Consider the following 16,320-nt stretch of genomic DNA (forward strand, 5'->3'; position numbering starts at 1 on the left):
ATTATTTCATGTAAATCAACGTAAACTTTTACTGTTTATCTCTCCAATCTTGTTTGCATATCCAGTCGCTTCTGTTCGACATTCTTGTTCGATCTATATCATTTGAAGAGAGTAAATCAAATTGATAAATTAACAAACAAAAACCGGTAAACATACAAGTAACAGTTTGCCGATGTATCCATTATATGTCAAATAAATAACCAGGATATCAGCAGTCCATGTGGAAGAGGTGTCGATTTACCTGTACAGCGACGAGACTTGGACAATTTCAGAAAACTAAATTATGAACCATTTTCAGTTAAAAATGACACAACCATTTTGTATGAAACATTTAACATTTCGACATCAATATGTTTAAATGTTCCTATACTTTATAGTCAGAAGAATACATTTTGAGATTTGTACATGATAACGCTTTTATTCGGCATTGAAGTTGTCAAAATATTCCTGTTGCTAAACCTTTGGTAAGACTATAATGTGGTATTTTTAGCTGAAATATGACACAACCAAATTTTCATCTTAAAATCAATAAATTGTATATCTTTAGCAAGAATTGATAAACTACATATTGATTTAGAAAACGAGATGTTATCATTTTTTCTGGAATGACGCTTCGTATAATCTGTAGTATTTATTTATTTTTACCTGGAGAGGGAAACCCGTGCATGGGCATTGCGGTATGTCCTTAATATATGCATCCGGCGCATACACACATACCTCACTATATGTTTGTCACAGGAAGTGAAAGATCAGGCTAAATTAAAAAAGAAAAAAGAAAATCGCCAGTATTTCCTAAACGTACTCCACATATAGACCGGATAGTTAGTTATGACCGAACCCTTTATTCATACTATTGTTGTGTAAATTTTAAGATAATCGTATTCAAAATCGCCAGAGTGAACGAACATTTTCACGGAAACCTCTACAATATAAATAAAAATGACGATAGATCTAGACATAGCCTAGAGTTTATTCTGTATAAAGTTAATGATGTCTAAAAGATGGACGTAACCACGGACTTAAATAGCAATCGTATTCCGAGACGTAACACACATTACTCCAAAAATGAATTACACAGCATATCGCACAGCTGTTTCATCCGTCTAGCTTAAACTCGCCGTTGATGCTCGCTGTATTGAGCCACACAGTTGGGAATCCAAAATGTATTAACTACTGTTAAAACCAGGGACGTATATATACTGTCCCTGTTAAAACAGAGGAGCCATTTGAGAAAAAAACCTGTTAATTTATGTATTAAAAATATTAGACTAGTATTTGTTCAAATAATCTGTGAAATGTGTAAATTATGATCCGTGCCAATAACTGCAATCAAGGCTACAGCAAACCTCGGGACTGAACATATATAAGATCACGGAATTAGATTAGATATCTAAGTCGGTGATAAGATTAAATCACAACCTTGTATCTAATCTAATTCCGTGATTTAATGTAGAAGTGTTTTCACATTATGATTATATATATATATATTGGACTATTTAATATGTAGCAATGTGTGTAGAGAGGAATACACGTTATCTCCAATTTCAGAAGAAATCTGTTTAAATCAAGCACTTCTGGTAAGGGTTTGTAAGCTGACAATGCACATATCCTGTGGTAATGATACACCACGAGGTGTATCGAACGCCCGCACACCTGAGTTTTGTCCTTTGACCCTGTCACAGTTCTGGTATAGACACGCGACGGACACCGGGAACCTGTCACTTCTGTAACATCACCGCGGCTTCCGTGACAGCACTAATATCCAACTAGACATGGCTAGCGCGGTACCCCCGGGCATCAGGATCCTCCCCAAGGGGTCTTGTGGGGACAGGAATGTAACGTAAGTACCCGTACTCCATTACACGGATTAGGCACAAGTTTGGCATGGGATCACGGGCGTTTGACGTCGGATCTAATTAACAAAATACAACAAATTTATCTCGATCATACATAATACGCAATCACTCTAATCTAAAGAACGTTCTTTTAGAAGGTTACCGGTTACCGTTATTTACCTAAAATATTGATACAATGTCATTTATAATCGCAGATGTAATTAGGTACATATAGGTTTTGTTTATAATGTAACTCGAATGTAATACAGCGTCAAAAGCCTGTGTTATGGAAAACGGCTAATGTTTATTTATTCATGGGCTAGATATTAATTTTTCATGATTATCTCATTTGAATAAAGGCTAGTCGGGGACTTATGCCAGGAGTAAAAAGTAGTTTGGCCTTCAAACTCAATTTAAAAAGAATTCTTCCGGCCGTATTTGAAATTCTATGGGGGTTAATATAATCATTCTGCGGTTATGTTATCAGAAATGTTTGGTCACCATTATGCCTCCCAACACTCAGTTCTGAGCCTCTCCAAAGTTTACACATGGTGGTCAGCATTATGTCTAGATAGAAGCAATAAGATCAGTCTGTCACCATGGAGACAGCCTAGAGTGGCTTTATCAAATGTGTCCCACATTTTATACATTGTTGGTGATGAATAGCGTTATTGAACTTATCATTAGATATTTGAATGTGAGCTAAACAAGGGATCAGAAACCAGGGAAATCCCAACCCTTAGAATATCTTAAAAGGTCAATCTTAGAAGGTCATAGCCTTAGGATTGTATTGCTAAACAAAAATCCAATGTAGGGAGACAGTACTATCACAATTTCCACATATTCTAATGTTTAATATTAACTGATGAATATTGCATGTTCATTATTGACAGGACAGTGTGTTCTTTCAATATTAAAGTATTTCAAAGCAATCCAGGCATTAATTCAGTTGTTTTTTAATCAATGGGTCACATGTGTCCATTTTTCTGTACTTCAGGAAACCGGCTACCTATTTCACTACTGTGAAGTTTTTCAAGAACGATAACTCTTACATGCAATTACTATGTGTATATGGTTTTATTATAAAATGTCAATTTTGAATCGTTTATAGATAATTAATTTTACACAATTTCAGCATTTATGAAATTGATATACATTAATGCAATACTAATCTATGTCATTATCATCATTTTTATTGACATTATTTTGGTAAAGAATGTGTGTTTCATTTTTTTTTTTTCAAATTTCACTCCTTTTTACATACATTTTCATTTAAAATCCTTAAAATTTTGACAACCTATATTTTTTTGTGGCAGAAAATTTTCTTTACATCAAAGCATTGTAACTACAAAATATTGAAGAAATTCTACTGAGAAATGGCAACACAATACTATTACCCTAAGGACCCATCAAGGAGTTACTGGTGCCCTATACTAATCACGGTGTCCGTCTGTCCATCTGTCTGCCTTCTATCTGTCCCCTTGTCCACAATTTTGTCTCAGGAGATTATCTCAAATATTTATTATGGAGATACTGTGTGATATATACAATCTAATTAAAATCATCTGTTACATGGCTCCGTTAAATTGGTACTACATTCAGGCGTAATGCTAAGTTAACGAAGCCAAGTAACGGATGATTTTAAAGGGTTATGTAAATTAGTAACATATATATATACACATTTATATACAATATAACACTATTACACTATATAAGTCAAGTGTAGAACATTAGGCCAAACAAAATATATGTGTGTTTCCTATTCCTTCTGCCTGAAATATTTCATAGACAAAAATAAGAAACTTGGTTTAACAAATACCATTCAGAAGAATCCCCTCATTCATAACCACTGGAGTATACAGTGATACACAATAGTTATATAACTCATTTAAACTTTTAAAATGGAATTTTATTTCAATTAACATGCAGATCTATGATATGACATTTTTATTTTGTTCTCGGTTGTAACCCAGTGTTTATTATGTGTTTGTTAAATATATACGTTTAAGTGTTGATGTTTCTATTTTACCTGAAAGTACACATTCAACTTCAATTCTAAATTAACCCTTTCACCCCTATGTAACTTAAGTAGACTCTGCCATGCATTGATATGGATGAGTCCATTATGGTCTACAGTGTTGAAACGGTTAACTCTTGTCGAACACAAAATTATTTGGAAAAATCTTTTGACTAACTACCTTAAAAAGCTGCACTCAAAATCCAAATGGAATAAGAAACACACGTTTAATTTCATTTGGCTTTATAGATCAATGAAAATAAAAATAATTATTTTTGTCTTACAAGTTGCATTTTTTTTCACACTGTCATATGACATGTATACATACATTCCATACCTTAAAATATCAAATATAGATATGACCCTAAGTATAGATATAAATATTGTAATCAAACCAGACTATGAATCATATCTATAAATACTGTCAAGGCCATGTAGTAAGATTTTTCTATAACAGCTGTTTTAACCCTTTCACCCCTACAAACTTGACTATAAACTCTACCATGCATTGATCTGGATGAGTCCATTTTGGTCTACAGTGGTGAAAAGGTTAATGTATGAAACTTATAGTGGTTGACAATTTGACAGTAATAATACAAATATTAAAACAAAAGGTATTTTCATGAAGCAAACACAACATTTTTATTGATAATGTATATATCTATCATTTATATAAAGTACAATACACTGTTTATAATCTCATAAGTAATAACGACAGTATTTCATCCAATATGGGCACTGGATCCGAACAAGCAAATGTTCGTTGCATGTGTGTTTAACTTTAATAGATATATAGACAAAGAAATAATAGAGTAGGAGCCAATTGCCCTGAAAATTTGACAAATTTGTATTTCTGCTCTGTTGTTATTTATTACTTCTTTGCCTATAGTATATTCTATAGATATTAAATAAGAGATAAATATCAAAAACCACAAATATATATATTAAATATTATTATAATAATATCTATACAGTACTATGATATCAGTATTTTATTTCATGACATGAACCAACTAATATTGTAATATGAATGTACACAAGTAATAATCAAGAAATATTTATATGAAATTAATAACGTATAACCTAATAATATATACATATTATATTTATTCCATATACATTTTTACCCTTTTTAGCCTATCGGGGTATACAGCAATATATCCCCTGGGAGCTAAAGAATAGAGGTTATACTAGACTGTAGAGTGGTTGTTGAATATGGTATTTATTTCACTCGAGTTAGTTAATTTTCAAAAGTTACAAAAGACACAAGCTTCCTGTACCTTTTGGAAATTAACTAACGAGAGTGAAATAAATACCTTACTCAACAACATGAGTCGTGTGATCTGTTTCTACCACAATCTCAGTCGGAAACAGCTGGAGTATTTCCTGATTTGAATAGCATAAACATATTTTGTTGACAAGGCTAGCACAGTGATAAGACCCATATGTAAAAGTCACTCATTAATATTCAAAAACGACTTTTTTTTTTTACAAATTAATAATTTTCAAAATTAATGTTTTGATAACAACTTTGTGAAAAAATAAAATAGATGAACGACTTTAAATATTGAGAGTATGCAATATTGCATTTATTAATATAAATTAACCACAGACTATCTGCCTCCCACCAAGTGATGTAGACAAACTATTATCGCTGTCAATGTCCAAAACCATAGGCCTGCGACGTTTCTCCGTGAGGTTCTATGGTTGACGTTTATAGTGAGAGTTCTGCCATAGACTGGGCCTCCAAATATTGATAACGGGATATGGGGAGAACAAAATATTTTCCGACACTGTTACAGATCTTGTTTGGGTATCACAGAGACATATATATTACATCTTCTTTTGGTATTGCCTTAATAACCCCGTTTTCCCATCGCATAACCTCACAAAAGTCACCAACATTTGTTAGGATGTTGACAGCAGACGATGTAAACAAAACAGCACGCGGCAAAAAGCATGTGAAACAAGTCGTCCAGTCAAGGTTCATCTTCTCGACCAATCAAAACTACGGATGGTCATATACCACGTGTGGTGTATAAATCATATTTATTCAAAAGTCTGCATGTTTATACAATGATCAGAGAGAGGAATAACACAGCGTATTGTGGTAGAAATACATTGATAATCTACTACTGTACATTCTCCTCAAACTCCTGTTACATCACACGTACATGAGTGATATATTCTATTTCTCTGTCTACGTACTACAGGAATTAGAGATTCTATTTCTCTGTCTACGTACTGCAGGAATGATAGATTCTGTTTCTCTGTCTACATCACACAGGAGTGATAGATTCTATTTCTCTGTCTACATCACACAGGAATGATAGATTCTATTTCTCTGTCTACATCACAAGGGAATGATAGATTATGTTTCTCTATTTACAACACACAGAAGAGTCATAGATTCTATTTCTCTGTCTACATCACAAGGGAATGATAGATTATGTTTCTCTATCTACAACACACAGAAGAGTCATAGATTCTATTTCTCTGTCTACATCACACAGGAATGATAGATTCTGTTTCTCTGTCTACATCACACAGGGGTGATAGATTCTATTTCTCTGTTTTCATCACACAGGAATGATAGATTCTGTTTCTCTGTCTACATCACACAGGAGTGATAGATTCTATTTCTCTGTTTTCATCACACAGGAATGATAGATTCTGTTTCTCTGTCTACATCACACAGGAGTGATAGATTCTATTTTCCTGTTTTCATCACACAGGAATGATAGATTCTGTTTCTCTGTCTACATCACAGGAGTGATATAATCTATTTCTCTGTCTGCATCACCCGGTAGTCATAGATTCTATTTCTCTGTCTACATCACACGGGAGTCATAGATTCTATTTCTCTGTCTACATCACAAGGGAATGATAGAGTATGTTTCTCTATCTACAACACACAGAAGAGTCATAGATTCTATTTCTCTGTCTACATAACAAGGGAATGATAGATTATGTTTCTCTATCTACAACACACAGGAGAGTCATAGATTCTGTTTCTCTGTCTACATCACACAGGAGTGATAGATTCTATTTCTCTGTCTACATCACAAGGGAATGATAGATTATGTTTCTCTATCTACATCACACAGGAGTGTCATAGATTCTGTTTCTCTGTCTACATCACAGGAGTGATATAATCTATTTCTCTGTCTGCATCACACGGTAGTCATAGATTCTATTTCTCTGTCTACATCACACGGGAGTCATAGATTCTATTTCTCTGTCTACATCACATGGGAGTCATAAATTCTATTTCTCTGTCTACATCACACAGGAATGATAGATTCTATTTCTCTGTCTACATCACACAGGAGAGTCATAGATTCTATTTCTCTGTCTACATAACACAGGAATGATAGATTCTGTTTCTCTGTCTACATCACACAGGAGTGATAGATTTTATTTCTCTGTTTTCATCACACAGGAGAGTCATAGATTCTATTTCTCTGTCTACATCACACAGGAGTGATAGTTTCTATTTCTCTGTCTACATCATACAGGAGTCATACATTCTATTTCTCTGTCTACATCACACAGGAGAGTCTTAGATTCTATTTCTCTGTCTGCATCACACAGGAGTGATATACTCTATTTATCTGTCTGCATCACACGGGAGTCATAGATTCTATTTCTCTGTCTACAGTACACAGGAATGATCAGGAGTCATATATTCTATTTTTCTGTCTACATTGTACATCACACAAGAGTGATAGATTCTCTTTCTCTGCATGTTTACATCACCTGTACACAGGAGTGGTTATAGTTTATAGTAATTCTATCTGTGAGCTGTGAAAGTTGTATCAGTAGAATATGCACCACAGTGGTATTTGTAAACAATTGATATATGAATTAATTTTAGATAAAATCACACTCAGGCTGTGTTATCACTGAGCCTGACAATATACTCAGCTGATATGCTGGGTATACACAGCGGTCATGTTATTATACTTTGATAACCATATAAATATTATCATTACAAACACACGAATTTATTTTGATTTATTTCAATATATTGCTGCAGTATATTATATATATATGTTACTGCTGGTTTTAGGTATACAAAGTGTTACTTACGTCCGTTATCAGTTTTTAGGCAATGAAAATGAGTATGTATATATGTACCTTGTATAATAATAATAATAATAATAATAATAATACTAGATGCAGGCAAATACCTTTATGTCCAGATCATATGTATCGTAAGCCGCTCCGACAGTGAATAAGTTCATTAATGTCTAGTTCATGATTATAAAACATTCTGGTTGTCCCCAGTGCTCATCCAGCCTTTCTTTAAAGAAGTAATTTCTTACATTCAATGAAGACATTCCGTTCAGACAGTATATGGGGGGTGGGTGATAATTTCTCAATATCAAAATCATTGGATATTTATCAGCTATGGACTTTTGTTGAGGTGAATACAATATTATATGTACCTGAGATAGTATTATTGACCGAGACGAGGATATAACTGCATCTTCACGAAAATAACAGTCCTTAATTGTCATATTAGATGCTAAATGATATTTAACTCATTAAAAACAAGATAGAACATACGAAAATTATCAGGAAAAAAATACTGCAATTTGGAGAGAGTATTGTGACATTATACAATTGACGATAACATCCTGAAGTGAATATTATTAATAATAATAATAATTCAAGGTTCTTATATAGACAACACAGTGCCTTGCCGTGCCGTCACTTGAACCCGCAACCTTCGGTCACGAGCCCGGCGTCCAACCACTATAGACTACCGTGCCTCCTAAATATTAACCTGCTGTTTCTAAAAAAGTCACACCGAGTCAATATCGTAAATCACTGACCTCCACATGATTATGATTCAACCAATGGGAATATAGGAAAATGTGTGTCGTCTAATATGCCGCAAAATGATTTATTTTGAAATGTCAAAGAATTGCGATAAGTTTTTCCACTAATATTTTGGAGGGTTTTGGCAAAGTAAAGTTATGAGATAATCTCCCGGGAATATACGAAATTCAAACAATCTATTATCTAAACTAAGCTGTCTTGTTGCGATAACCCTTAAAAACGATATAAAAAGTAATTCAATTTATCATCTGAAGTTGCTGAATTGATGCAAACTTTACATAATTTCTATGTAAAATTATTTTTAAAAAATACGCCAAATTTTTATAAGGACTTCAAAATATATTGTGATCTATCGTATTGCAATTTGTAAGATTATTTTTCTTTTCTGACATGACTATTTAAGCTTTGATAAATCTTTTCTGATAAAAAGTCCATACCTTGGGGGAGGATAAAGATGATAAAGATGAAATAAACAAAATATAATGGACCACAATGGACTCATCCATTTCAATGCATGGAAGAGTTTACTAAAGTTACATAGGGGTGAAAGGGTGAAGGAGAGGTTATATTATATAGGAAAAACCACAGTACAGTGGGAAAGGGATACTTCAGAAAAGCATGAATCAGGGGAACCAGATTGGTGACATTGAATTTATTAATATCAATAGAGCCACACTATAGGGCTCTTAGCATAAAATCAATAATTTATATTGAATGTTATATGAAAATTTGAATAACCCAGTATAGCTGCCACCACACACGCATGTTAGCCACTACTACAAACTATAAGTCGGGTTGCCAAAAAACACCACCAACTTTTTATTGGCCCCTAAAATTCCCCTTACAAACATCGATGGGAGGCTGAAAGTATTACAATATTTCACTGTCGTGAAGTTGAAAGTAAAACTACAGTTGTGTGTTGAAACTGAGAGAAGACTGAATCTGCTTGCTGCAGGCTGAAACAAGCTGGCAGTTAATCATTGTCTATCAAAACATGAAATTAGTTATTTTCAACACAACGTGAAACTACATACAATTTTGTGTCAGCTGGTTTGATATTGGAGGGGATATAGAAATAATATTGCATGTGTTAGTAATAATTCTTATCAGAATATCGAGTGAGATTTCAAGTTGTATGTATAACGAAAAACAAAAAGTGACGTTTATTTCAGTACATTTCATAGAACCCATTTCCATTCTGCAAATTATCTCATTAACTCATTCACCCCTTCAGACACATTTGAACTCTTCCAATTCAAAGGTTGGAATAGTTCATTATGAAATTTCAGGGGTGAATTAGTTGAAATAGCTGGTGAATTATCTGTAGTACTGGAGAGTAGCAGTAAAGTGCCTGTTTCGTACATGTTCAACCAAATTAAGAGAACTGCTGTTTCAAACTTCAGAACAAATGTGACGTATTGACCCGTAAGTCTTCACTGGGTCAATGTGAGCAGGGTGCCTGACCTAATGTTTTGACCTATTCAGCCTGGTCACAAACACATTTGCTTTCATTATTATCGGGAATTCAAAAGGTCAACTACCCTTTATCTGGCACTATATAAACAACATGTTTCATGTTTTTCAATAAAAGGCTTTAGCTATGTGTTATTATCTTTAGAAGTTTTCAGATTCTAAGTAAAATGTCAGACATTGTCAAGTTAGATTACTTGTGCAAAGATAGAATTTAAAAAAAAAATTGCTAAAATAAAATAAATAGGTAGAATCTTTAACATTTTCAAATGGTTGAAAAATGGAAGGACTTTTGTCTTATTTATAAAACCAAGGTAAGCGGTCCCTGAGGTATCATATTAGAAGAGCCAAGAGTTATCGGTCATGACCTAATATGGTATACGTAGATGTGTCATATGTCAAAATATGTATGAAAAATTGAAAAAACATATTTTTTCAGAGGAATTCCTTGCCGCAGGTTGCTTAATTGCGAATTGTTGATGGGCTAGGTACCTTAGCTGCTCTATGGCCTAAATTACCGCATTATTATACCTAATCTATATATCAGTGTTTCTAATTTGATTGTATTAGTCACATGCAGTGCATGACAGGGCATTTTTTCCTTATTTGGAGCTTTTGTAATAAAATGGGCCGGAGCTACCTTAGCTGAGTTCAAGGTGATTAAAGGAGATGATAGCAATGGTGTGTCAACCTTATCATCATTACTTTGGTTTTATTCCAGCTTTTTTGCCTTGTGTTAGAGAAACAGAATTCTGGTCAATGGCAATATACATATATCATATCCTTTTACATCAGGATTATGTCCCCTGTAACATTATGATTATTCCCCCTGTTTCAGGAATCCCTGTCACATCATGATTATCTCCCCTTGTTACAGATAAAGAATCTATATTACAGTACTATGTGGTTGAACTGGTACAGAGTCTACATCATAATTATCTCCCTTTATTGCAGAGACATTATTAACATTATATTTTTCTCCCTTTTATAAGGTACACAGCCTACACATTATTATCTCCCTTTGAGACAGGTATAAAATCTTCATTATAATTATCTCCCTTTGTTACAGGTACAGAGTCTACATTTTGATTATCTCCCTATGTTACAGACACAGAATCTACATTATAATTATCTCCCTTTGTTACAAGTACAAAGTCTGTATTATAATTATCTCCCTTTGTTACAAGTACAAAGTCTGTATTATAATTATCTCCCTTTGTTACAAGTACAAAGTCTGTATTATAATTATCTCCCTTTGTTACAAGTACAAAGTCTGTATTATAATTATCTCCCTTTGTTACAAGTACAAAGTCTGTATTATGATTATCTCCCTTTGTTACAGGTACAAAGTCTGTATTATAATTATCTCCCTTTGTTAGAGACACAGAATCTACATTATAATTATCTCCCTTTGTTACAAGTACAAAGTCTGTATTATAATTATCTCCCTTTGTTACAAGTACAAAGTCTGTATTATAGTTATTTCCCTTTGTTACAAGTACAAAGTCTGTATTATAATTATCCCCCTTTGTTACAGGTACAGTATCTACATTTTAGTTATCTCCCTTTGGTACAGATACAGAATCTACATTATAATTATCTCCCTTAGTTACAGGTTCAGAGTCTACATTACAATTGTCTCCCTTTGTTACAGGTTCAGAGTCTACATGACAATTATCTCCCTTAGTTACAGGTTCAGAGTCTATACATTATACTTATCTCCCTTTGTTACAGGTTCTGAGTCTACATGATAATTATCTCCCTTAGTTACAGGTTCAGAGTCTACATTACAATTGTCTCCCTTTGTTACAGGTTCAGAGTCTACATGATAATTATCTCCCTTAGTAACAGGTTCAGAGTCTACATGATAATTATCTCCCTTAGTTACAGGTTCAGAGTCTATACATTATACTTATCTCCCTTTGTTACAGGTTCAGAGTCTACATGATAATTATCTCCCTTAGTAACAGGTTCAGAGTCTACATGATAATTATCTCCCTTAGTTACAGGTTCAGAGTCTATACATTATACTTATCTCCCTTTGTTACAGGTTCAGAGTCTACATTATAATTATCTCCCTTTGTTACAGGTACAGAGTCTACATTATAATTATCTCCCTTTGTTACAGGTACAGAGTCTATACATTATAATTATCTCCCTTAGTTACAGGTTCAGAGTCTATACATTACAATTATCTCCCTTTGTTACAGGTTCAGAGTCTATACATTATAATTATCTCCCTTAGTTACAGGTTCAGAGTCTATACATTATAATTATCTCCCTTAGTTACAGGTACAGAGTCTATACATTATAATTATCTCCCTTTGTTACAGGTACAGAGTCTACATTTTGATCTTCACTTTCCTGTGTTATACCTGTTACCACATGTCCAGAAAACCAATAAGTGTTGTCAAGGTACGTATCATTAGTCAGATGTAAGTCATTTCTCAACACAACTTTCTTACAGTGTAGAGAGGTACACTATCACCTTGCTTGTCTGTTTATGTGTATAGTAACTCATTCACCCCTGAAGTTCTACAATGAACCACTCCAACCCTTGAATTGGAGGAGTGCAAATGTGTCTTCCGGGGTGAATGAGTTAATGTACCCTACAAAGCCTTTTAAAAAAACATGTTTAACTTATTCACCCCCGAAACTCTATAATGAACTATTCCAACCTTTGAATTGGAGGAGTTCAAATGTGTCTTCAGGGGTGAATGAGTTCAAGATTTGAAAATAATTTACTCAAAATTGTATACCAGTTTATGTATTATAGCCATAGTTTTGCCATTTTAGATCTGAATGTTACCTTTTGGTCTATGATTCTTTCATATACATTTATCTAGTTTTGTATGGAAAAGGTTCCTTGGATTTGAACAATTCACTGATCAGTATATATACGTAGTAACAAAGGAAAATTGTGTTGGAAAATATATATTTGTTTTCATTATTTTATTTTCCGTATATTTCTTGATCAACGTTTGGTCAATAACAGTTCTGTAAGTTGATATTTACATAGACCTTATAGTATCCATGGTTTTTACTCTCTAAATTCTAAGACGGAATTAAGAAGTTTTTGAATATAGAACTCTTCGAAAATTAATACTATGTGTGTCATAGTAGTGTTATATCCATGGTTTTTACTCTCTAAATTCTAAGATGTAATTAAAAAATTTTTGAATATAGATCTCTTTGAAAATTAATACTTTGTGTGTCATAGTAGTGTAGTTCATCGGTAGTGATGCTTCCTGGAGATAATCAGGGTTGATGCTATCTGGTTTGTCAGCCATAGTGTTTGCGTAAGTGACAGTATCGGAATCTTAGTCAAACACTACGCGACAATTTGATCCCTCGACCTACCCTTTAATCAGTGGAGGTTTATCCTTTTACGGGATCAGTGGAATCACTCGGATACTCAAGTATATGGTGACCCTTTCAAGGTTGTTACCTTGAACAGTTCATGTCAATGACTCTCAGAATGAATCGTGACATGAACATGATCAACTTATTTATTATTCAGGCGACCCGGGGTCAAAAAAGATAAAAAAACACCACCAACAGCTGTTTACTTATCTTTACTTACTTATGGCAACCCAACAAGACCCTGGGGCTACAAAATGACCTAGTGATGGTACTTACTGCCTATCAAGTCCTTGGGGCTATAAACCAACCTAGTGATGGTATGGCAGGCCTAATAGTACACTGGGGCTAAACAATGACCTAGTAATGGTACTTACCGCCTATCAAGTCCTTGGGGCTATAAACTAACCTAGTGATGGTACGGAAGGCCTATTAGTACACTGGGGCTACACAATGACCTATTTTAAGTGATGGTACTTACCGCCTATCAAGTCCTTGGGGCTTTAAACTAACCAAGTGATGGTACTTACTGCCTATCAAGTCCTTGGTGCTTTAAACTAACCTAGTGATGGAACTTACCGCCTATCAAGTCCTTGGGGCTATAAACTAACCTAGTGATGGTACGGAAGGCCTATTAGTACACTGGGGCTACACAATGACCTAGTGATGATACTTACTGCCTATCAAGTCCATGGGGCTTTAAACTAACCTAGTGATGGTACTTACTGCCTAACAAGTCCTTGGGGCTTTAAACTAACCTAGTGATGGTACTTTCTGCCTATCAAGTCCTTGGGGCTATAAACTAACCTAGTGATGGTATGGAAGGCCTATTAGTACATTGGGGCTACACAATGACCTAGTGATGGTACTTACCGCCTATCAAGTCCTTGGGGCTATAAACTAACCTAGTGATGGTATGGAAGGCCTATTAGTACTCTGGGGCTAAACAATGACCTAGTAATGGTACTTACTGCCTATCAAGTCCTTGGGGCTATAAACTAACCTAGTGATGGTATGGAAGGCCTATTAGTATACTGGGGCTAAACAATGACCTAGTAATGGTACTTACCGCCTATCAAGTCCTTGGGGCTATAAACTAACCTAGTGATGTTATGGAAGGCCTATTAGTACACTGGGGCTATAAACTAACCTAGTGATGGTATGGTAGGCCTATTAGTACACTGGGGCTACATAATGACCTAGTGCGCCTATCAAGTCCTTGGGGCTATAAACTAACCTAGTGATGGTACAGTGATGTTATGGAAGGCCTATTAGTACACTGGGGCTATAAACTAACCTAGTGATGGTATGGAAGGCCTATTAGTACACTGAGGCTACACAATTACCTAGTGATGGTACTTACTGCCTATCAAGTCCTTGGAGCTATAAACTTACCAAGTGTTGGTACTTTCTGCCTATCAAGATCCTGGGGCTATAAACTAACCTAGTGATGGTATGGAAGGCCTATTAGTACACTGGGGCTATACACAATGACCTAGTGATGGTACTTACTGCCTATCAAGTCCTTAGGGCAGAAACTTACCAAGTGATGGTATGGTAGGCCTATTAGTACACTGGGGCTATAAACTAACCTACTGATGATACTTACCGCCTATCAAGTCCTTAGGGCTATAAACTTAACAAGTGATGGTTTGGTAGGCCTATTAGTACACTGGGGCTACACAATGACCTAGTGATGGTACTTACTGCCTATCAAGTCCTTGGAGCTATAAACTTTCCAAGTGTTGGTACTTACTGCCTATCAAGTCCTTAGGGCAGAAACTTACCAAGTGATGGTATGGTAGGCCTATTAGTACACTTGGGCTATAAACTAACCTACTGATGATACTTACCGCCTATCAAGTCCTTGGGGCTTTAAACTAACCTAGTGACGGTACTTACCGCCTATCAAGTCCTGGTGGCTTTAAACTAACCTAGTGATGGTCCTTACCGCCTATCAAGTCCTTGGGGCTATAAACTAACCCAGTGATGGTATGGAAGGCCTATTAGTACACTGGGGCTACACAATGACCTATTTTAAGTGACGGTACTTACCGCCTATCAAGTCCTTGGGGCTTTAAACTAACCTAGTGATGGTATGGAAGGCCTATTAGTACTCTGGGGCTACACAATGACCTATTTTAAGTGACGGTACTTACCGCCTATCAAGCCCTTGGGGCTATAAACTAACCCAGTGATGGTATGGAAGGCCTATTAGTACTCTGGGGCTACACAATGACCTAGTGATGGTACTTACTGCCTATCAAGTCCATGGGGCTTTAAACTAACCTAGTGATGGTACTTACTGCCTAACAAGTCCTTGGGGCTTTAAACTAACCTAGTAATGGTACTTTCTGCCTATCAAGTCCTTGGGGCTATAAACTAACCTAGTGATGGTACTTACTGCCTATCAAGTCCTTGGGGCTATAAACTAACCTAGTGATGCTACTTACTGCCTATCAATACCTTGGGGCTATAAACTAACCAAGTGATGGTATGGAAGGCCTATTAGTACATTGGGGCTTCACAATGACCTAGTGATGGTACTTACCGCATATCAAGTCCTTGGGGCTATAAACTAACCTAGTGATGGTATGGAAGGCCTATTAGTACATTGGGGCTTCACAATGACCTAGTGATGGTACTTACCGCATATCAAGTCCTTGGGGCTATAAACTAACCTAGTGATGGTACTTACTGCCTATCAATACCTTGGGGCTATAAACTAACCAAGTGATGGTATGGTAGGCCTATTAGTACACTGGGGCTATACACAATGACCTAGTAATG

The 16,320-nt window shown here is 35.2% G+C and overlaps 1 protein-coding gene across 3 annotated transcripts in view; it reads left to right on the forward strand.

The window, feature by feature from the left end:
- The first annotated feature begins 1,518 nt into the window (after positions 1-1,518).
- LOC110445906 (glucose-6-phosphate exchanger SLC37A2-like) overlaps positions 1,519-16,320 on the forward strand; it is a 58,856-nt gene continuing 44,054 nt past the window's right edge. For 2 of the 3 annotated variants that reach the window (XM_021490766.1, XM_021490767.1), the window contains exons 1-2: positions 1,521-1,840; positions 12,504-12,585. In XM_021490766.1, the coding sequence (XP_021346441.1) occupies positions 1,773-1,840; positions 12,504-12,585 (150 nt within the window). In that variant the 5' untranslated portion in view covers positions 1,521-1,772. Of the gene's footprint in view, positions 1,841-12,503; positions 12,586-16,320 lie in introns of all 3 variants that reach the window. The other variant, XM_021490765.1, reaches the window with a different exon arrangement.

The sequence above is a fragment of the Mizuhopecten yessoensis genome, unplaced genomic scaffold (assembly GCF_002113885.1).
Source record: "Mizuhopecten yessoensis strain PY_sf001 unplaced genomic scaffold, ASM211388v2 scaffold2411, whole genome shotgun sequence".
Lineage (NCBI taxonomy): Eukaryota > Metazoa > Mollusca > Bivalvia > Pectinida > Pectinidae > Mizuhopecten > Mizuhopecten yessoensis.